We start from the raw sequence: 23,505 nt of genomic DNA on the forward strand, positions 1-23,505 counted from the left end.
AGAACATGGCAGAATAAGTATACAAACATTATCACTTTATAAAAGAAATACATTGTATCTAAATATAAATTCAGATAATAAGTATGAAATTAGTTTTTCACTCTGAAATATATCATTGCTATTCCTAGGAGTCAGCCTGCAAGGTCATCACCAGTGAACCCTGTCTCCTGGTATTCACAGATTTGTATAGTCCTGTCTCACCAGTGTTGGTCAGTGTGACCAACAGCATATGGCAGAAGTGACAGTATATCACTTCAAAATTAGGTTATAAAAGACTGCAGCTTCCATCTCAGGCTTCCTCTTCCTCTTGTTATCTTTCTCTCTCTTGGATTACTTGCTGTGAGAGAAGCCAACTGGTATGGCATGAGGACATTCAGAAAACTCTACAGAAAAGCCCATTTGGAGAGAAACAGAGGTCTCCGGCAAACAGCCAGTGAGGAGCTGAGGCTTGCAAACGACTACATGTGTGAGCTTATTAGAAGTAAATTCTCCAGCATTAGTTAAGACTTGAGATGATGGTAGCCCCAGCCAATAGCTTAACTACAATTTATATATGAAAAAAGACCCTGAGCCAGAACCATCCTACTAAGCTGCTTCCACATTCCTGCCCCTTAAGAATTGTGAGAGATAATAAACATTTGTTGTTTTTAAGCTACAAAGTTCTGGGGCAATTTGTTACACAGCAATAAATAACTCATACATTGTTTTTTATATTGTGATGATTTACTTTTATAATATGAAAACATGAAAATAACCAGCACCAGATTCCTACATGGTACATGGACAACCACCTAAGCACTAGAAGAGAAAAAAAAAAAAAAAAAGATACTGAGCATTGTCCTTATCAAGGGAAAGGAGGTAAGAAAAAGGTTAAGGACACTGCTCATAACCCTCAAAGACCCTGCAGCAGTAGAAAAGTCCCATAATATTTCCCCACTGCAAACTCCCTGAAACAGTGGCAAGCAGAGAGAGATGATTTAGGAAAAAAGTATAGGGAAAGAGAACTGAGGACACGAGAGAAGGAACTGCAGAGATGATGACTAAAATTCTGAAGGAAATCAGTAAATTTTCTTAAATGGTAGACACTGTTTTTAAAGCACATATAATTGTCAAAGCATAAAAACTACAAGAATGGAAATATACTTCCTTGCTTTAAAATAAAACTCATTAGTCCCCCTTTGTGGACAACAAATTCTTATTCTGGTTTTTATCAGAACTACTGGTGGAGAAAATGAGCTATCAAATAATACACATTTCCAAGTGTCAAGTCTTCAAGACTTTAAAAGGTAGAACAACAGAATTAGTTATTCTTTAAGGCTAAATTAAATGAAATTCTTTTAAATAAAGAATTCCTTAAAATAAAATTTAGGGAAGAATTAAAGTATTTCAGGAACATATATTTTAGTTATCCCAACAAAGGTTTTGCTACCATCAGAATTTAACAACATATTTGTGACAATATTAAAGATATTATTATTGACTCTTACTTTAACAATGGTGGCATAATCTCCATTACCCCTTTCTCTTCTTAGAAATCATTCAAACAGCAAGAAGACAAAGACAAAAAGAGAAATTCTTTTTCTGATAAAATTAAGATAAGCTAAAACCCAACCCTCAAAATATGTGGAAGGGCTCCCAAAATCAATGGAGATGATGCAGGCACTCAAAAGAGTAAAAGCAGGGAAGGAAAACTGCTTATCTCACTAAAAGGCAGGAAGATAAAATTTCCCAAAATGTAAAATCTAAAACCCATGTTTATTATAATGAGAATAAGATACATATGCTACTGGCAGAAACTCCTCAGTTTGATTCCAACAATGAAACAGAAAAGGCAAGAATTAAAAAGAAATCACTCAGAAATGCCCTATTTACAAAGAATATTCTGTTTCTGTGGCAGCAGTGAAGAAAAGAAGTTTCATATTATGAAAAAATATAGAGTTCCCTAACCCTACTACCTGGAAAAAGATAAAAGCTGAACAAACTAACACACTAAATCCTGGGTCATAAGGAAAATTCTAGATAGTCTGAAATCTAGGAAGGCATGCTTCTACACTCTCACATAAACCTCTTACAAATAACTGGGCCAAAGTAAACATACCACATAACTAAAGATTTTCTTTTTAAGTTATAAAAACCAAAAGCAAAATACAGAATTATGTTCCAAAACTTAGACCAACATCTTTTATCTCAAAAATGTAAATGAGCTAAACTCACCAGAGCAAAAGAAATAGACTTTCAGACAGGATCATAAAAAAACCCCAACCCTACAAAATAAACTGACATCTAAAACTGTTTTTGAAGGTTGAAAATACAACAATGGGGAAAAAAATACTAGGCAAATATAAATAAAATAAGAGTTGTGATCTTAATATGCCACAAGATTGAATGCAAAACCCCCTCCCCTCTGCAAAAAACTTTAAACTAGAAAAACAAGGTCATTTTATAGCATTTAAAATGATGCAGTTTCTTTCAGGTAAACAAAAATACATTCTAAGAACTCTGCATCAGCCTGTTCAGGTTGGAAAAAAAAGGACACAGTTTCTTTCCAATAAATGATAAAATGGTGCCGAAGCAACTGGGCATCCACAGGCAGGGAGGCAAGGAGGAAGGGAGGAAGGGAGGAAGGGAGGAAGGGAGGAAGAAGGAAGGAAGGAAGGAAGGAAGGAAGGAAGGAAGGAAGGAAGGAAGGAAGGAAGGAAGGAAGGAAGGAAGAATCTCAATGTGAACCTCATACTTACATTAAAAATTAGCTCAAAATGGATTATGAACTTGAATGTTAGAAGAAAAAAGCATAGACAAAAACAAAGGAGAAAATCTTCAGGACCTATATCTACAGAGGGGTTCTTGACAACAAAAGCACAATACACAAAAGGAAATTTTTAAAATAATAAATTTGGCTCTGCAAAAATACCCTATTAAGAGGATACAAGGACAAACTACAGACTGGGAAAAAAATCTTTGCAAAACATATATCCACCAAAAAACTTGTCTCTATGTATATAAGGAACTCTCAAAACTCAACAGCAAAAAGACTAATAATCCAATTAGAAAATTAGCAGACATGAACAGACATTTCACTCAAAAGAAGATACACATGGCAAATAAACACATAAAAAGATGTCCAACATTATTAGCCATCAGGGAAATATAAATTAAAACCACAATGAGCTATCACTAGACACCTATCAGAATGGTCAAATTAGAAAATAGTGGTAATACCAAATGCTGGTAAGGATGCAGAGAAACTAGATCACTCAAACATAACTAGTGGAAATGTAAAATGGTACCCCTACTCTGAAAAACAGTTTAGCAGTTTCCTGTTAAAATAAATATGTATTTAAATGTGCCTCAGAAATTACACTCTTGGGCATATACCCTAGAGAAACGAAAACTTATGTTCAGGCAAAAACTGTTCACAAATGTTCATGGCAGCCTCATTTGTTAAAGCCAAAAACTGAAAATCATCCAAATGACCTTCAACAGGGGTATTGCTAAGCAAACTGTGCTACATTAATGCCATGCAATACTACCCAGCAATAAAAAGGAACTACTGATACACTTAAGAACTTAGATGGATCTCAAGAACATGCTCAGTTAAAAAAGCCAATTTCAAAAGACTGCATACTATGTGATCCCATTTTACAACATTTTTGAAATAAAATTATAGGGATGGAAAATAGATTAGTGGGTGGTAGGAGTTAGGAATGAGGCAGGCAGAAGAGAGCTGGTATGATTACAAAGGGGTGGCAAAAAGGAACTCTGTGAACAGTTCTGGATCTGAATTGCGGGGAAGTTACATGAAGCTATACATATGATAAAAATGCATAGAAATACAAAATACATACACACAAATGAGTGTATGTTAAACTAGGAAAATCTGAATAGGCTCTGTGAATTAAACCAATGTCAATTTCCTGCTGTGATATTTAACTACAGTCATGTAAGATGTTACCACTGGGGAAGGCTAGGTGAAGGGTACACAGGACCTGCCTGTACACATTTGTTTTTTCCAATTTCTTGTGAATCTATAATTTTTTCAAAATAAAAAGTATTTTTTAAAGGATGTGCTTACAATGAGGATATAACAGCTAGGAATATCTATTCATCAAATAGAAAAGTATCAACACTCATAAAGCAAAACTAAATGAAATACAAGGAGAAATATAAATACATTGTCATTAGGATACAGAAGATCTATATAGCATAGTAAGGTAGTTTTCATATTAAACTCTGTGGACCGGGGAGGGGGGGAATCTTCAAGTGTTCATGAAATGCTGCAATTGACCAAATAGTATGTCACCCCCAAAAAAAGTCTCAATAAATTCAAAGTGGATATATTATTAAACAATATTTTCTGAAAGCAATACAATGAAAGTAGAAATAGTAATTAAGCCAAAAAACCAAATATAACAAATACACATTTGCCACCTGGAAATAACTCTGAAATTACAAAAACTAAAAAAAGAAAAAAACATTGAATGATACAACCAAAGTAAATCAACTACATATCAAGACCTGTGGGAAGAAACTAAAGTGGTCAGAAAATACCATGGCCTCAAATACATGTGCAGTGTATTGTGTCAAGAAATAAGAATGAAAATAAATATGTTAAAGCATCCATTTTGAGTTATAAGAATAAAATAAGCCTAAGGAAAAGAAAAAGAATTAATAAAAAAGAAGTAATTTTTAAGCTGGATTTTTTGGGAGAAACAGCTAATAAAAATAACCAAAAAAGAGAATATGTACAAATATACAAAATAAGAAATAAGGAAGCAATACCATAGTTACAAAGAAAACTTTAAAAATCAGTAAGAGACAATGATGACTACTACTATTACAACACTAAGCAAACACATTTTAAAACTGTAGAATGGAGATATACATATATCTCAAATTTTTAACAAAACTAACCTTGGAAGAGACAAAAAAGCCTAAAAAATTAACTACTATTAAATTTTAAAAGTTGTTAAGAGCTACCCTTTATTAAAAAAAACACGAAGCCAAAAAAATTTTAAATGGAATACTACTAAACCTGTAAAGGACAGATAATGCCAGTACTATTTAAACTGTTATAGAGCATTAAAAAGGAAAGAAAAGCTTTCTGATATTTCTATAAAATGACTACAACTATGAAAGGAAATATTCCTAGAATTCAAGATTTCAGTATTTGATTTCAATATTTAACATAATCTATCATATCAAGAAATGTAAGATGAAACAGCATTTAACAAAATTCAACAATCTTTCTTGATTTAAAAGAAAACTAAATAAAATACAAGTAGCTAGAAAAATTCTTAACATAAAATATATCTTCTCAATTCAAAAGTCAGGATAATGCCCAAAGGCGAAACGTCAGAATCATTCCCAAGGAGCAAGTCAAGGATGTCCGCTATTTTCTCTGTAACTTAACAATGTCTTGAAAGTATTAGCCAATACAATTAGCCCAGATGGAAAAAAAAAATCTGAAAGGAGGTGAAATTTTTTGCTATTTACAAATAATATGACTGTATACTTGAAGTGAAACTCTCAAAGACTCAACTAAACAACTTGCTAGAAACAACAAGACAACTATACTTGGATACAAAATTAGTATAGAAAGTCAGTAAGTTCATAGATATAATCAGTTCTAAGATATACTAAACCCTTTCTTAACTCACATTCATGAAATCATTCCAGTTGTTCTTTTCTGAATGAAACTGAACATAAATACAGCATGAATTTTTGTTAAATACTATAAAATTATAAAGGTGTTCTAAAAGGAATACTTGGAACTTCAATATAACAGAATCACTCTTTATATTCAGTAAACATTTTAAATCCTTAATATTCAGTATTTTATTGTACTAAAATTAAAATTGCTAAAAGTTAAAATATAGCAGAAAATAGTTAAAACTCTATTAATATAATCAAACCTTTCTCACTTTTACTAAAGGATTAACAGTCCATAAACCTGATTACTTCTCACCAATCTTCATATACAAAGGAGTTTTTACCTATCTTATCCTTCCTGCCAAATTTAAGTGCTTTCTTCCCAACAATCACACAAGCCCTATACAATTTATTGAGATGTTTTTAAGATGAGATTTAACAATATAGAAAGCTAAAAATGAAAAAGTACAGGTCTCAATATTTATAACTATGTTGACTATTTTGTCAGTTTATTTAACCATCAAAGGCTTTAGCGAGAATTACTTTCGCATTCAGACAATGATTTATTTTGGCATAAGGATAAAGCCTTTTAAAAATTATCTTATTATTGGGGGGTTGGGGAAGAAGAGATATGACTTAACACCATTTTCAAACCCAATGATTTGAAATGCTATCTTTATCATATATAAAAACCATATATAATTTTTTAAATCCTATGGGGATTTATGAATTCTCACGTCTCTTTCTTTGGTCTGTGTCTCTATTTAGACACTGTACCAAACCTTTAATTAATGAAGTTTTATAATGCATTTGGTATCTGGTAGACCTCTGATTCTCATACTGCTCCTTTTTTAGAATTTTCAAGACTATTATTATGAGCTTATTTTTCTGTTAAAAATTATGGAACAAATGCGTCAAGATTTTTAAAGCACTGCTGGTATCTGTATTGTGATCACAAACTTTTAGATTAATTTAGGGAAAACCAATCACATTACAATACTGAGTCTTCCTATCCAAGAATAGGATTTGTCTCTTATATGTCTCAGTACGTAATTCTTTAAGTATAAAATTATATCAAGTGAATATCAACATTGTAAAAGAGATGCTTGCAAATTATTTTCATACCTATAAAAACTAAGAGTAAATATTCTTCTTGAGTAAATATCAAGAGATGTCTGGATACCTTCTCCTGTAAGAGCCAACTATAGTTGATAAGAAACACTTTGTATTATTATTAGAGTACCATGAAACAAATATTTAACTTTCCTCAAAAGGCTACAAATTACTTTTATTAGTTGTCTAGCTAGATTGAGGAAATATCTCTTACAAAATGGTTGGGAGGAGGAGAACTGGGAAGGAGGCATAAAAATTGTATAAGATCAAAGTTCTATCCTCAAATGGCTTTCAATTTAAGTAGAAAAATAAGAAAACATAAGGAACAGGGGACAAGACTACCTTCCTCGGTTCCTTGAATTTTACCTCCATAATTTCATTTTAAAAGAAACACACGAACGCACACACACACACACACACACACACAACACATGCGGAAAGAAAATATGGCTTAATCCTCTGCAAAGGTCAACATTTTAGGCTAGATGAAATGATATTTTAGAGAATGGAATTTCTACAAAGTTATAATTTTTAAGAATAAGGTATCCAGGAATAAAAGCTGGTAAGATTGCTTGTAGAGATAGTTAAGTGTAGAGACAGTTTATGGTTGTTCACTCTTAAAAAATCAACTAACTTCCAAGGTAATGCATATCTGCCAGCATAATGTAGAAATAAAAAAATTTAACTGTAACCCAAACCTTCCCTCACTATGGAGCATAGTCTTAGTAATTCCTATGAAATCAGTTCACTATAATTTGTTTCAGTAACAGTTAAAAAGATCAGAGAAATGTTATTGAATCTGACAGAAAGAAAAATAGGTTGGAATTTCACCAAGTTCCTCCATATTACATCCTAAAAAGACAACATAATAAAATCTAAAAGTATCTTATATAGAGTATTGATATTCTACTATAAAAGATGATTTTGAAATAGTCATGATTAGGCAATATATGCTCAGTTCTGAATCCATGACCTCTCTGCCAGTAAAAGCATTTCATAAACTTGGAATGCAGAGAGAGTAGTCACTTTTTGCAGTTATCAGGTAGATTTCTAAACTTTATAATCAATGTAGACAGTGATGATAAAGCAATATATTTTATTGCTCCTTCTGCCTCCATTTTCTTAAGCAAACCCTGGTGCAGACCTCAAAACTTTGGTTTTCAAAGAAAAAGGTCCAGGGATAAGCTTGGGCAACAGCTCACATTACACACAAAAGAAAATGTCCTGTGATAAACCTTCTTTCTATTTACCACAACATCTACTCTCACGTTGTTGTATTTTATTTCATGCTTTTTTGATTGTCATCAATCAGAAGGACAATTCTATTCTTTGTTGGGTAACTGGTCTATGCTTCCAAAAGTGAAGAGCTCACTGAAACAGAAACTGTAGCAGTTGAGAACCAGGTCACAGATGTGAATGAGGCAAAGTGAGAAATGGCTCTGAAGTTTAATAAGCCAAGAAATACTAGACGTAGGTGATGCAGAACAGGTAAAAGGACACAGTAAGGATAACAAAGCTTCATACTTAAAACAGTGAAAAAATCAAACTGAAGAAATAACAAACATTTTTAAAGAAATGAAGTTTTTCTACTTTTAAAAACAACAAGTATATGACTTATTTACAAAAAAAAAAAGTCACAATAGCTGATCACAATTTGTGGACAGAAATTAGAATTAGTGTAATAGAGTCCCTTATCAAACATTCTTTTGCAACTAGATACAATATTTCTATAATCAGAAAATCAATTTTTATATGGAAATGGATGTCAAATTGAGTTGTTTTAAGTTTTTAAAGACACTTAAATTAACTAGACTCAATAACCTCATACTTATTCCCTTTCTAAATCTTTTTTCTCTCTCTTCATTAAAAAAAAAAAATAGAAGGGAAGCAAGGGAAAGGGGCTCAGCATTATGAAATCCATGATTACACCTGGGATAAAAAGCATTCCAAAAGACTTCAAAAGAGAAGGAAAATTGTTTAAATGGCAGAGACAATTATTTTGTAATATGCATGCACTCAACTTTTGACTCTTTTATCTACATACAAAGTTAAAATTGTTATCAGCTCCAGGATTTTCCATTTGAAAAATATGCCCTGCATTAAAGACTAAACAAAAGATGTTTACTATAGAAGTCCCAAAGAAAAAGATTCTACCCTACCAAAGTCAAACCAAAAAACTTAAGTATCACCCTGATTCCTCCCTTCGTTTTCTCTTTCCTTTCATTTCCTCCCATCAAGTTGTCTCAGTTTTACTTCCAAAATATTTCCAAATCATCTGTTCATCTCCACTGCCCACTGGGCAATCCAGTCTATTTTCATTGTTCAACTTCTATAACAGCCTCCTAGATGATCTGTTTCTACCCTTGTCCTCCTTACTCCATCTCCATAAGGCAGCACACATGATCTTCTTAATTTAGATTTCATCATGCCAGTCTTCTAAAACCTTTACAAGCCTCCCATTTCACCCAAAATGAGATTCAGACTGCTTCCCCTCCCCTGACCCTGAAATTTAAAATTCTTCCCCTCACCCCGCATCCAACCAATCATTAAGAGCCTCTCTGTATTACTTCAGTTCTACCTCCTAAATCTCTTCAACCCAGTCACTTCACACAGCCCATCTGCTTCTCTTCAACGCTGCTATCAACACTCAAGTGCAAATCACCCCTAGACAAATACGGTAACCTTCTGCCTTGCTGCTCTGGATTCATTCTTACTCTCTTTTAATTTATTCTCCATGCTATAGCCTCAGTGGTTTTTTCAACATAACAATATGATAATGTCATACTCCTTTTTAAAAATCTTCAATGGCTTCCCACTACTGTTAGATTAAGACCTAAAATCTTTATCATGGACTATAAGGCCCACAAGAAATGTCCTTCTAACTATCCAGACTTTTCTCTATTATCCAGTCTTAGGCCTACTTTCAATTCTTTAAACCCATCATGCTCTGTACTCCCTCAGGGCCTGCAAATATGCTGTTCCTTCTGCCTAAACCACTACCTACCCTGTCACACTACCCTTGCTACAAATACTTATCCTTCAGGTCTCAAAGTCAAACATCACTTCCTCAGGGAGGCAAGATTTTCACTCTCTACTTATACAATCAAACAGTAATCTAGGTACTGCTGTGATGGGACTCTGCAGATATAATAAAGTATGACTCAGTTGATTTTAAGATAGGGAGATTAACCTGGACTATCAGTTGAGGCCTTAAAAGCAGAGGTTTCTTCCAGCCAAAGGCAGAATAGGAATTCAGAGAGGTGCAGCAGAAATCAGCCAACACCCTGTTTGAGCTTGGAAGCATACTCCCCCCAAGACTCCAGGCCAGCTGATAACTTTGATTTAAGCCTGCAAGACCCTAAGCAGAGAAGTCAGTCAAACCACCTGGACTTCTGACCTATGCAACTGTGATATAATAAATGGGTGTTGCTTTAAGTCACTAATTCTGTGGCAGGAATAGTAAAGAATACAAAGGCCCTTCCCTGACCCTCACCCTCCACTCCAGACTGTGTTAGGGACCCTGTAAAATGCTCCCAGAGCATTTGGCATTTCTCTCCCATAATATTCATCATACATATTACCTAATTTAATGTATACAGTCTAAGATCTATAGTCAAAGGTTTTGTATTTTTGTGTACCATACACCATTATAATCCAACATCTACACAATTGGTACCTATAAATGTTTGTTGATTGAATGAAGATTTTTTTATTCAACTGCCTCCCAAAACTCTCAATCATAACCTTCTGTAAAGTGCTATACTATAAAATATTTCTATAATAAAGGTGAATTGCTTTATAGTAGTTACTAAAAAGAGAAGTGAGGTAGGATGCATGGAATACATTCAGAATCATTGGGGCAGCTGTTCCTTTTGTTTTACAAGTCCTCCCTCACTTGCCACTACCCACATTTGAAATGCCCATTCCAAGCCCAATACCCCCAGGGAAGCACAACCATCTATCAGAGAATCACAAAAGATTACCATATAGAGCCATTATTACTAATGTCACTGCATCATATTCTTCAAGTTTGTTGGACTGTACATAAAGATTTAAAACAATTATTCTACTTTTTAAAAGACACAGTTTTCAAACTGCAAAAAAAAAAGCAAGTTTATTCAATCTATATTACTATTTCATAATAAAAAAAGAAACTGACTATATTAAAACTATCTGGTCAGACAAAGGAAAAGTCAATAAAAAATATTTTACTTACATCAATGGGAAAGCAAAAAATGGGAGTGTCATGGCAAGTCTTGCTGTAAATTCATCGGGAAGATACCATAAGTATACAATTAAACATGTAAACAGATAGAGAATTGAAGAATAGAGAATTAATCTTCCGACCCATAATTTTTGTAATCTCTGATTTTTTTCCCTAAATTCTTCCAATGCTTGAATTTCCTGTTAAGAGAAAGTTATTCTATATTATTAAATCTCAAATTCATAAATAAATTAAAATGTTAAAAAAATTTTAACATGATAGGTTACAGAGAAAGAACTCTTAAATATCAATCAAATATAATACCTTAATATTTTAAAACAGAACATAATGTGAAAAAGAAAACTAAAAATGAAGTTAAAAAATATGAAAAATGCCTATTATGATTTGACAAAATTTTAATGCAAAATTAAGATATTTTTAAGCTATCAAATTAGCAAAGAACAGAGGTATGAAATTGGTATCAATAAATAGTATTTGTTAATTCAAACAAGTAATAGTTCTCCCTGTCTAAGGTCTAAAAAATATCTGGCTATCAAAAAAGGAATTAATAAAAATTGAAACAGTGACCCCCTACTAGATTCTTTCAATCTATTCATCACTCTCAATGAGCATATCATTTTTTTTAATTTTTGACATTAAATAGGAAGAGGGTCTCACTGTTAAATTAGGTTTAGTTCTTTTCTTTCTTTTTTTTTGGGGGGGGTAATGATGTTTGTTTGTTTGTTTGCCTATTATTTTTTCATTTAACAGAATTACTGGGGATCAAACTCAGAACCTTGTGCATGCTAAGCATGCACTCTACCACTGAGCAATACCCTCTCCCAAGTATACATTTTGTATAATGATAGAAACTATAAAAAGCTGTGACATTTGCAAACTGATACAAATAGTTGCAGACTATTCTATAATCTACCTTATCCTATCTGTAACATTGATTTATACCATGCTGTAGATCTAATTTCATTCTAACAGTAACTATTACTTGACACAGAGTTCTTAAGTCACTGACAGACTTTGGATCTTTTTTGAAATCATGTAACATTAAAGTTCTCAGACTTACTCTATATCACCTCTAAATTCCCATACAGATCTGGTCTACAAAATAATATACACTAAAACAATATTTATATAACACCTAAAATCAATTAATACACCGTAGAGCCAAAGAACATACCTTATCTATATTTTCCAGAACTTCTACAGTCGAAGGTTTTGTCTGTTATAGAAACATAAATAAGAGACAATATTAACACTTGCTATTGTAAATTTGGGAACACTCTGACTTATGAAATCATAAAAGAACATTTTAACCCAAAATTAAGTTTTTCAGTGTTGTCAAGCAATATGTATTCCTGTTTATTTACAAATGAGATTTAGATTTAATTAAAAATTATAATTATAAACAGAATCACATGAGATTAAAGAAATAAGATGTTCCTACTTTACTTATTTTTAGTCCTAGAAGTACTTCAACTCTGATAGCTCTATATTTACCATCCTTAACCCCAACATAATATACTTTTATTGAGAGAAACAATTTTTTCTCCAAGAAAAATTTTCTCAGATATGATTATTCAAAAGAATTCACATATTTAAAAATCCAAGACTAAAGATGGTCTGATTCAGTATTCATAAAAGTTCACTTAGGACTCTGGAGGTCAAAAATCAATAGGCTGCCTTCATTCTGAATTCCTAATGTACTTTTCTGAAGACCAGATTTTTAAAGGGTATCAAAGAATACTTCATTATAGCAGAGTTTGTTTGTCAGAGGTATTTTTTATATCACCTAGAATAAAAACCGGCCAAAATGGCTCACACAAAGCTTAAAAAAATAATTACCAATTATATATACTCAACAATCTAAGAGAGTAATGATTATTAAATCATTGTAGCTCCCACAGGTATTGTTACTATTAGGTTGAACCATGTGAGATTGCTGTTTACATAGTCAAAACTGTTAAAGACTGGCAATTTCACAGGGTTCAACCTAAAAAGAAAGACAAAGGAAGAACAGATATATCTGATTCTCCGGCAGAATTGTGATAAGGTTTTAGAGGGAAGTAAGGGGGCGAGTGTCAATATAAAACCAGTCCAAAACAAAGCAGTTCCAGCAATAATCCAAAAACTAAATTGTGTACCAAGTATTGCTAGAATCTATTATTACAGTAAAAATGAGTCAAAAAATAAGCATAGTTTGTCCTAGACTACATTATCTCCTCTTATATTAGAAAAGAGAATTTATCAATATATTTTATATATTATTGCTCTAAATTTGAGATATCTCCTCTAAAGACTTAGCCAGTAAAATCAAACTGTATTTTTAATTTTGTTTAACCTATTAATTCCTAAAAGTATATCCAGTGTGACTTCAGTAAATATCTGTGACAAACTTTAAGCAAAAAGATATAGCCCATAAAAATGTAAGTATTGTATGGAATACTTAATTACAAGTATCTTTCAAATAAGATTGAAATTTAGGCAGTATGAAGAGAAAACAAGATAATCACTTGTACACAAATGCATAGAGAAATAAAAATTCGTAAGTCAAAGTGAAGTAATTCTGTCAAACAGTGACATCAGACAACTATATAGTAAGTAGAACCATTAAAGTCCAAATAAAAAACTAATTCATAAGAGGAGTAAAAAACTTAAACAGAGTTAGGGATAATATCAAACTGCTACTCCAATCTACTCCACAAAGGAGACCTTTACAAATAGCTTTATGTGACACTTTTATATTAGACTACGAACTGGCTGTAAAGAAAAGTAACTTACCCTCCATCGAGAAAATAATCCACCCATTTTTTATTTGTAGAAACTGGGCACAACGATAAATACCATCAACTGTCCAAAGGAATTCACAGCTAGAAATAAAGCAAGTATTTTTAAAATTTAAGTTAAACATACAGCATACCCACTATAAAATTAAGATGCTGCAATATTGTCCAAAAATACCATAAAATATTCATTTCTTTGGACACCATTTATATAGAATTTTAATTCAGACAGTCGTAGGATACATTCCACCTTTTAAAAAAAATCCTTCTTCTAAGCCAGGACATATTTAAAAGTGAAAATAAAGCTGGAAAGGCTTTTTTAAGTGGCAAGGCATTTTAAAAGTGTATATTCAAAACAAATCGCAGTTTTCTTTTTCCTAAAGTAGGTCCCCTATGTTGTTCTTGTAAGAAAAGTTCTACTATACTACTTTCATTCTTCATTGTTAAATACAGTCATTTCTATCATTCCGCTGTCTCCTAATTCGAGTTATCTCAAATTAGGGGTGTTCTAAAATGTTTAGAATAACGTCATCTTACAAATGATAATAAAAAAGTGAACTGGATTTTGAGTAAGAAAACAAGGGTAATAAGACTACCTGGGACAGTAAGCATATCATTTAATGTTTCTGAGCCATAATTATCTTTTCTATAAATTACAGTTAATAAAACTACCACTTTTCACAGGATAGCCGTCATTATTACCATTTTACAGATAAGAAAATTAAGTGGGAAGAGGTTTAGTGATTTGAACAATAGCTCAGAAGAAACATTATCCAAAGCCACTCTTATCTTCAGACTTCTGTTCACTACCATTCAACACCCAAATAAACATTTCTCCCTGAAACTGTATCTAAGTCCCTCAAGTTAGTTGACTATGTCAGCTAGCTATATATCATATCCCCTTCTTTAGCTGTTTTTCTATGGCTCTCAAATGTATTAAATCTTACAGTACATATAAAAGTGTATCAGCAATATTATATCCTAAGTCAATTCACCAGTCAATAATTATATTTTATTTTTTTTAATTGAAATAGTGGAAGTATATTTTCAAACTTACATATTTTTACCAGGTTACAGTTATATACTACCAGTGTATAAAACTGCTTCGTTTCCACCCCAAAAAAGTTAGGCCATAATTCTTACATCTTTTAAGCCCATAAATGTAATGACAAAAATAATGCCAGTACCAAGTAAGTACTCTGCAATACTATTTATAGGTTGGAATTAACATAAGGCCTGCCTATCTTGGGCTTTCTTGGTTAGAGAAGTAACAAAAAGCCTAATTATGAAATATTTACACAGTGGCTTTTAGGAACAGAAATACCTATTATCTGTCCTGAAATTTTTGAAGTTTATAAATATAAATGTTATCAGGTACATTTAAGTTGCAATCTAAGTATTATTAATCGTTCAATAGTAACTGAGTATTCAAATGTCTAAAATGTGGTTATTGGAAATCCAAGAACTTTAATGAATAAAAGTATAAATCGCTGAGTCAAGACATTAAATAGATCTTGAAACCTTAAGATGCTAAAAATCACCAAGAAAGGTGACTGGGGAGGGGAGATTCAGATGAACCATTTAATTTCTGAATTTTCAAAGTATGTATCCCATGTACGTATGGTGTCTAGCACAGTGTTTCTGTACACAACTGACCTACACATTTTTGTTTCAAACAGTAATATGCCTTCAAGATAAATCTGTAGACATCACAAATTAGAATTTTTAATATTTGAAAGCAATGACAATGATAATATCATTTAAATACTTCGTAAGCACTTAATCTTCTAGCAGGCCCTAAAACAAATGCTTTACATGAATTTTATCATTTAGATACTACTATCACTCCATTTTACAAATGAGGAGACTGAGGCTATGGAAGTGAAGATATTTGCTAAGTTCCCAAAGATGTTAAGTAGTAGAGACAGACATAGTATTTAAGTTTTGACTTTCTAAAAAAGCAACAAGTTAGGAGTAGGGGATTAAGATGTACAAACTACAATGTATAAAACAGATAAGTTACAAGGATATATCAAATAGCACAGGGAATATAGCCAATATTTTATAACTATCAATGGAGTATAATCTTTAAAAATTGTGAATCACTACACTGTATACCTGAAATTTACATACTGTAAATCAACTATGGCTCGATTTAAAGAGGAAAAAAAAAAGCTCAAAATCAGAAATAAAATCTACTTCTATAGATTAGATTGGAATATTTATATATAAAATACATGAAAGCACCTTGGACATTATAAAATAGCTGGAAAACAGAGCTACTAAAGTGGGAAGTGAGTTACAAACACAAGAGACAGGGTTAGTACAGTGTATCATGCAGCCCAATTCCTTCATTTGATTAAATCTGAATGCTTAAATCTGCATGGAAAAGCAGCAAAATGATGTGCCAAAACCATGTAGCTCCAGCGAGGGGCAGAACTGGTACTAGAAGTCTGTTACCACTGCCTTTACTTGTTTACTACAAGCCACTTTTAAAATAAGTGCAATTATGAAATGTATGCATAATATTGCAATTAATACCAACTTTGACATCAATTATTTGCTTGGAGAATTGTTTTGGTGTTAATGAAACAAACCATATTTTACTCTTTAAGATCCCTGAAGCAGAGGATTGTGCTTCTAAATTTGTTCTCTAAAACAACATTATGGTAATAGTCATTAAATGCCATATTCATCCTTTCAGGTTCATAATCAAAGAGCCAATCAATCCTCATTGTTCCATCAATTTTTCTAACTTATTTGTTAAAGAAGCTTGATTTACCAAAATGCACATGTAAAGGTAGTACTTACCAACAGATACAAAAGCATAACAAAATTAAGTAAATCAACTATTTCTCTATAGCTTTTATTTCATACCTCTTCTATTTTCAAACACCTTTTCCCGCTTTGCCACCCAAACATCTTAACTCCAATTCCTGTAGCCCATTACTATGAAACCTTGGGCAAGTCAGTTACTTCACCTCTCAGTTACTCATTATCTTCATCTGCAGAAGAGTGATAGTTAAGAACCCTCTTAAATGTTGAAAAACTTAAATGACATAATGCATTCTAAAGTATTTACAACAGTGCCTGACACATGCTAATTTCTCAATATAAACTGTTTTTACTGCTGTGGTTGTTGCCATTTTCTAGCCCATCTCTGCTTCCTTTCAACACATAGAAAATACACGGGAATAAAATAACTAGCATTTCTTTCTGAAGCATAAATCAATTTGCTTGCCCTTGAGTGGACAGATGGTTCAATCTCAAGTGGCCTGCTCCAAGAGACTCCATACACAAAGAGTCTCTCCACTCTGATATCAAAATGGGACCTGACATGACCTTAAGAACTGGGTGCATCTAATGTGTTTTTCAACAAATAATAAAGCTTGTCACATTATTTTAATGTCTTCTACTAACTGGTATTCACACTTAGGTGTAGGTGTCAGAATTTAAAGTCTTAGGATGTGTTATTCTTAAATTTTTAGCTTACTTGAAGAGATACTGAAATAATGGAATAAAAAAGGTCTGGATTCAAAATATGACTCAACCACATACTAGCTATGTGATTAAACCAAGCTATGTGGGGTAAACTAAACTCTCTAAGCCTCAGTTTCAGCATTTATAAAGTGGTGAAAACATCTACACTTCACAGAATTGTATGAATTAAATGAAATTCCATCTGTTGAGACAGTGCCCAACAAATGATAAATGCATAATGAATTGTACCTATTACTACTATCACTGGAAAACACATGAGCAAACTTCTCATATGGAACACACTTCTTTCTAACTTGTTTCATAATTTTAAAATTGAAAGTAAAATTAGTTTGTATTTTAACTGAAACTGTATGGTTCTCATTTTCTCCAGCAAAATACTCTGAAGACTCTTCCATTAAAATAATCCTGTAGGCCTTTAACAACAAGTTTAGTTTTATGTTTATCAAATTGCAAACTTAAGTAGGAACTATTCAGTCACCATGCACAGTACCTCTATAACACATTCTATTATTCAAGTTAAGATTAAAGGTGTTCCTTCTAGAACTCAAACTTTCAAAGGTCCTAACTGAAAAGATAACTCTGAAATATCCCAAACCAACACATTTATTGCTCAAAAATAAAATTACTGAAAAGAAGTATACCTCCAAAAGCACTTATACAGTGACTGAGTTCTGGTCTTCATGGTAAATCAGTTCATTCTGAACTAAATACTACCAAAAAATGACTATCTGATTAGAAAGATTTCTACAATAAATCATACCTGTTGTAAGCCATACAATTTCTTTCTTTTCTTATATTCTTTCAATCTAATAATATATAAACACTAAGTTTATTAACAGCATTGGGCTGATCCCAATATATGACAGAGAAACTCGAAATTCTAATTTTAAATGCCTCACCCATTTAAAAAAAAATGTGTTCAAAATCAACTTGGTCCTCCTAAAATGAAACTACAGGGGCTGCTGAGGACAAGATATTAACATTCCCTGACAGTTTGAACATATGCCTGAAACCAAGCTTACTCACATCCACACAAACCGCTGTTGAATTTTGTGTGGTGACAATTTTGTCAATGGTGACACCCAGGCCAAAGAGAAAGGAGAAAACAGTCGACACTAGGCACCACAAACCAGAAGCCTACTGGGAAAAGCGGAACATGGAAAATTCAGTGAGTCACAGATTTTACTTAGTACAGTAAGGACACCATGAACAAAACTGAGTTCACCAATCCCAAATCTCTCAATCTCCACACACAGCATTCAAGAATTAAAACTATGGATGTAGTGTAGGTTTGCTCTTCTTCTACTATACCTATGACACCCACGCAACCTCGCCCTTCCCTCTGCCCCCTACAGCGCCTACTGTCGCTCAAATAAGGACAACGGTCGTAGAGAGGCCTCTCTAAGTGACACGCAATCCACGCCCACACGCCTGGGCCGAGCAGCATGACACTGACAGTTTTCAGTCGCTTCCGATCTTTCCAACTCCTGGAGCCTCCGCACAACTCAGAAAAAGACGCCATGGGTAGTAAAACACACTCAAAGCGAAGGCTTAGCGTAGGACCTTCTGACCCATCGCTCGAACACGGAGGTGGGCCAAAGCCCCGATACTCGGCTCAACCCAATCACCCCCCGCCCTGAATCTCCCAGAAAAGGCTGGGGAGCCAGCTCCCCTTGGGGACAGAAAGGGGTCTCCAGCATTCCAGAGCCACCCCTTCCACTGAGCTGAGAAACCAAGAGGACCGGGCGGCGAGACTGGGTCAGTGCGCAGCCAGGCAGGAGTTCGACTAGCCGCCGCCGCCGCCGCCGCCGCCGCAGCCGCCGCCGCCGCCGCCGCCGCCGAGCTCGTAGGCCACTCGGCAAGGGGCGGAGGCGCCTGAGAGAGGAAAGCATATTTCCCAGGCAAAAGCTCGGCGCGCCAACCCCTCTGCCGAACCCTCCTAACGGCCCTCATTTTGAGCCATCTACCTTCAAGAAGCGGGCAAAGCCCGGCGCTGGCGTCCACCGCTGCCAGCTTCGGCCGCCACCGCGCAGACCGCCTCCGGTCCGGGCAGCAGCCGCCACTGACAGAGCGATGGGCCCGGCCAACTCCTTCCCATCAAACCCCGCGCTCCCGCCGCCGGCCAATCGGCGCCGCAGCCAGCGCGCGCCGCTCCCCGTCACGTGACCGTGACCCGGGGGCGGGCAGTGGAGGGGCGAGGCTGGCTTTTGGCCCCAGGGCGCCCGACCGTGCGGCTTCTGCAGCCAAATAAGGTGCTGGACGTCGCGTCTCAAAGGTGGACTGCCCTTTACTATGACTCTTAAGATACAGTTACTTCTTAACTCTTCCTCTGCCTCCTTCCCTTCTTTTAAAGCCTGTTCTGCCAAGGCTCACTGGCGAAAGGAAAACCCGAAATTGGCCCTGATGGTTCTAGACCGCCGCGAGAGAAGGGTGGAGTTGGGTCCTAAAAAGGAGTCCGCCTTGAAAAGTGCTGGATCAGCTGTAATCTAGCCGGCAGCAGAGCGAGTTAATACTACACAGCTCAGAAGAGCCCGGTTCCCAAACAAGCCAGTGGAGAAATTCAGCCTAGATTCCAGGAGGGCTTGAGGCTTTTGTGACTCTTAAACGTCAAAAAGGGTCATTTGATGACTGCATGCTTACCTCATCAATGTGTGATAAGCTTCAAATGCCCAGTGGTGTTGATTTAAAACCTCTGAATAACAACATAACATTATTTTTCTATGTTAAAACTCTGACCTCAAGAACATTCCCTTCACAAGTGCCAGTAGTGGGCCCACAAATAAACCACCCAGATTTGAAACATTGGCTAAAGAGAGTTAAATTTTCCCGATCAACTGGGAGTGACAAGTCTAAATAATAAATGGTACTTGAGCCACACAAGGTAACAAGGAGGTAGGTAGAGAAACTTCAGCAAAAGCTTTGTCATGTTTTACCTGAGTGCAAACATTTTTCTTAGGATTTTTCTATTTTATTCAGTTACGTACACATTTTAAAATAAAGTGCTTCCATCATCTTTAGAGAATAATCATTTTCATATGCTACACTTAAACTTTGACAACCGAACAGGTAAAATAAGAAGAAAGTGAGCATAGTATCTCGTTGGTAAGAATTTATTATACGGAAAGCTGTCAGATAATTCACGGAAGTTATGTGTCTTAACTGCTAAAATCTTTATTTACAGCTTTGTAAACTTGAAGAAGGGAAGGGAACCAGTTTTCCTGTGTACTCTGGGTCAGACACTTTACAAATCTAAGAGAAAATGAAAAGAAATATTTCGCCTGTTTTGGTATGGAAATTTAACCATTTTTATTTTTCATTCTTTGCTATTTCAAAGTTTTTTGTTTGTTTTGTTTTTTAAAAACCCTGTGCAGTTATACAAATACATCTTCTCGTAAGAACAAGGATGAAATATTTTCTACTTGCTAATGATTTGTTCTTTAGTTTTATTTGCGCTGTCAAGATCTACTGTAAAGGAGACAAAAACAGGTGGTGAGAAACAGAAAAGAGCTAGCTGGGTGCAAGAGATTCCAAAAATCTAATCCTGAGACAAAATCCCCTAGGTAATTGATCTTAAAGAGAAGAGATTTGACCTGGCAAGGGAAGAGAGAGAAGTATTGAATCATTAATTAACTCTTTTAATCCTTCCAAGAGCTTTTTAAGGTAAGTATCAGTTTTCAAATGAAGAAACTGAAAAGTAGAAAAATTACACATATACTGTTAAAGGTAATACTATACCACTGCCTTGTATATATCAAGTGGTAAGAGATTGTCAGGCATAGTGAGAGGAGACATTATTACAAGCAGAGAAATCAGCATGTATACTATGTAACTGGACTACAGGCTACAAGGGTCATTCCAGATACTTACTGAGAACAAGACTCTGTGTAAATAACTGTTGTTGTAGAGGCAAATGTTCAAAAGATTGAAAAATGATAAGGCAACAGCAGCCAGAGGGGATGGGAAAGCCAATGAAGGTGGTGCTTTAGCTGAATCCAAATATTAAAGAGTTACCCCTACTAATCCTAAAATTGTTCTGGGATAGATTCTAAGGAAGTAAAATCAAAAGAACAGAGAAGAGCAAGGAAACATTGTTCTAGGCAAAGGAATTCTAAAAGGTCTAATTCAATACATAATAAGCCACATTTATTTACAGAAATAAATGAAAGTTGCAAGAGATTGGTGCTATGAGAGCTTATATTAGGGACATTCACTGATCTGGTCAGAGAAGTTAGGTAAGGCATCCTTGAGGAAATTGCACTAGAATAGATCTGAAGGGTGAGGAAAAAAGAAGAAAAGAAAACAGAGGGAACATCATGTATAAAGGCCTTTTGTCAAGAGGGAACAGTGCAGGCCTGAGGGACTAAAAGGAGGCCATTGTGGCTAGAGCATAGTTTGCAGGGAGAGAGTGCTACAGTGTGAAGCCAGAGACCAGACTAAGCAGGGCCGTACTGAGAACCTTCACGTTTTTCTTGGGAGCAAAGTGGGGAAGGGATTTGACCTGATCAGATCTGTTTTGAAAAGATCATTCCAGCTACAGTGTGGGAACATGAACAGGGCCAGCCTTGGACCAATTAGGATTTATGGGTTGTGGTTAGTGTTGATAGTAGTTCAGATGGATTGGGATGAGAACAAGGAGATGGAGACAAGTCGGGTAAACGGAACACTTTAGGAAGTAAAATGGGAGGTCTCGGGAATGGAGTTAGGTACTGTGGAGTGGAATGAATGGGGATTGAAGGGAGAGGAAGGAGTCAGAAAGACAGAATTTCTGGCATGCCCAGTGAGTGGATAGCAATGCTCACTGAGGTGTGAGGAACACTGAAAGAGAGTCAGGTCTGGGGGAAGGTGATTTCAATTTGAACACGTTGAGTCTCAGATATTTTTGTGACTTCAAGGAGAGATGTCATGTAAACAGATCTACAGGTCTGCAGCACTGAGAGGTCTAGGCTGCAGAAAAAATATTTTACAATTTGTAGTATGTTCTTTTCCACAGGTACTTATTTTTATCAAAACGCAAATATTTTATTATAAATATATATATTGTTTTTAAGTACATTGCAGAAAAATGAAAGAAAAAGTGGAAATCTCTAGAGCAGTTTCCCAGAGTTACTTTTGAATCACCTGGGGCTTTCATTAAAAAAACAAATTTTCAGGCCTCTCCCCTAAAGATTCTGATTATACATGTCTGGTATGGGGCCCAGAAGTTTTGATTTTTAACCAGTGCCACTGTGATTCTTATCAGGGAGTTTCTCTGAGCAGTGGTACTCCAGTGTCGCAGGCCACTTGCATGAGAATTAGCTGAAGTGCTTATTAAATATAGACTGTTGGGCCCTACAGACTAAGATCTCTAGGAGTAGAAGGGATTGGAGGAATGGCGAAAGAGACAGTATGGTACCAGGTGGTCCAAGATTTCACTCTCCATCTTTGACAGAAGTGTCCTAGGCTCTCCACTGCGCAGTTCAGGGGACGCTGGTGTCCTTTTTTGGATGATGCAAATGTAGGCAGCAGGAAGCCCCTGCAGGCTCCTGTGATAACAGCTTTCCTGGCTCCTAGCCCTGGCCTCCTGCCCTGTCCAGTGAAATGGTGCTCAGCCCACTCTGATGCTGCCTTTTCCCACCATTCCTGTTAAACCTCATCCTTCCCTTCCTGGCCCCCTAATCTTCTTCAGTGTTGTACTCCATATACTCCTCCCAGTTCAGGGGTTTCTTTTAGCTAATCTGGCCAGGGTTGGGAGGGAAATAGGTTCAAATGCTGTGTTTCCCTCTCTGCAAAGCTTTTTCTAATTTTCGAGAACCTACTTTGTAAGCGTTTTTATTATTAAAGACTGAATATTTGCTCTCTTTATAGTCTTGCTGTAACTGTTTCTCTGTGAGGCACTGTAGATATAGAGGAAGAGTCAGGAAATAATGGGGAAAAAAGAGAAGATTAGAATTATTTTTTATCATGGAAAATAATCACAAGCACACAGAAAAGTTCATTAAACAGAAGTGTACTGCTTAAAGACTATAACCCAAACACTGATGTAACTCCTGCTGGGTCAAACATTACCAACACCCGAAAAGGCCCCAAAGCACCCCTTCCTTTATAACCCTCAAGTACCTAGAGAAAACCACTATCACGATTATTAACATATTCACTTCCTTACTTTTCCTTACAGTTTTATTGCCTAATTACTCTTAAATAATAGCTTATGCTTGTTTTTAATTCTATGTAAATGGAATCATAGAGTAAGTTTTTTTCACA

The 23,505-nt window shown here is 35.1% G+C and overlaps 1 protein-coding gene across 6 annotated transcripts in view; it reads right to left on the minus strand.

The window, feature by feature from the left end:
- LNPK (lunapark, ER junction formation factor) overlaps window positions 1-19,391 on the minus strand; it is a 65,500-nt gene extending 46,109 nt beyond the window's left edge. For all 6 annotated transcript variants that reach the window (XR_012507050.1, XR_012507049.1, XM_074363918.1 and 3 more), the window contains exons 1-4: window positions 19,233-19,391; window positions 13,763-13,851; window positions 12,162-12,203; window positions 10,979-11,166 (exon numbers count right to left, since the gene is read on the minus strand). Coding sequence is in view for 4 of the 6 variants with exons in the window: in XM_074363918.1 (XP_074220019.1) it covers window positions 10,979-11,166; window positions 12,162-12,203; window positions 13,763-13,789 (257 nt within the window). In the remaining 2 variants the exon portion in view is untranslated. The remainder of the gene's footprint in view (window positions 1-10,978; window positions 11,167-12,161; window positions 12,204-13,762; window positions 13,852-19,232) is intronic.
- Window positions 19,392-23,505: the final 4,114 nt, after the last annotated feature.

This window comes from Camelus bactrianus, chromosome 5 (assembly GCF_048773025.1).
Source record: "Camelus bactrianus isolate YW-2024 breed Bactrian camel chromosome 5, ASM4877302v1, whole genome shotgun sequence".
Classification (NCBI taxonomy): domain Eukaryota; kingdom Metazoa; phylum Chordata; class Mammalia; order Artiodactyla; family Camelidae; genus Camelus; species Camelus bactrianus.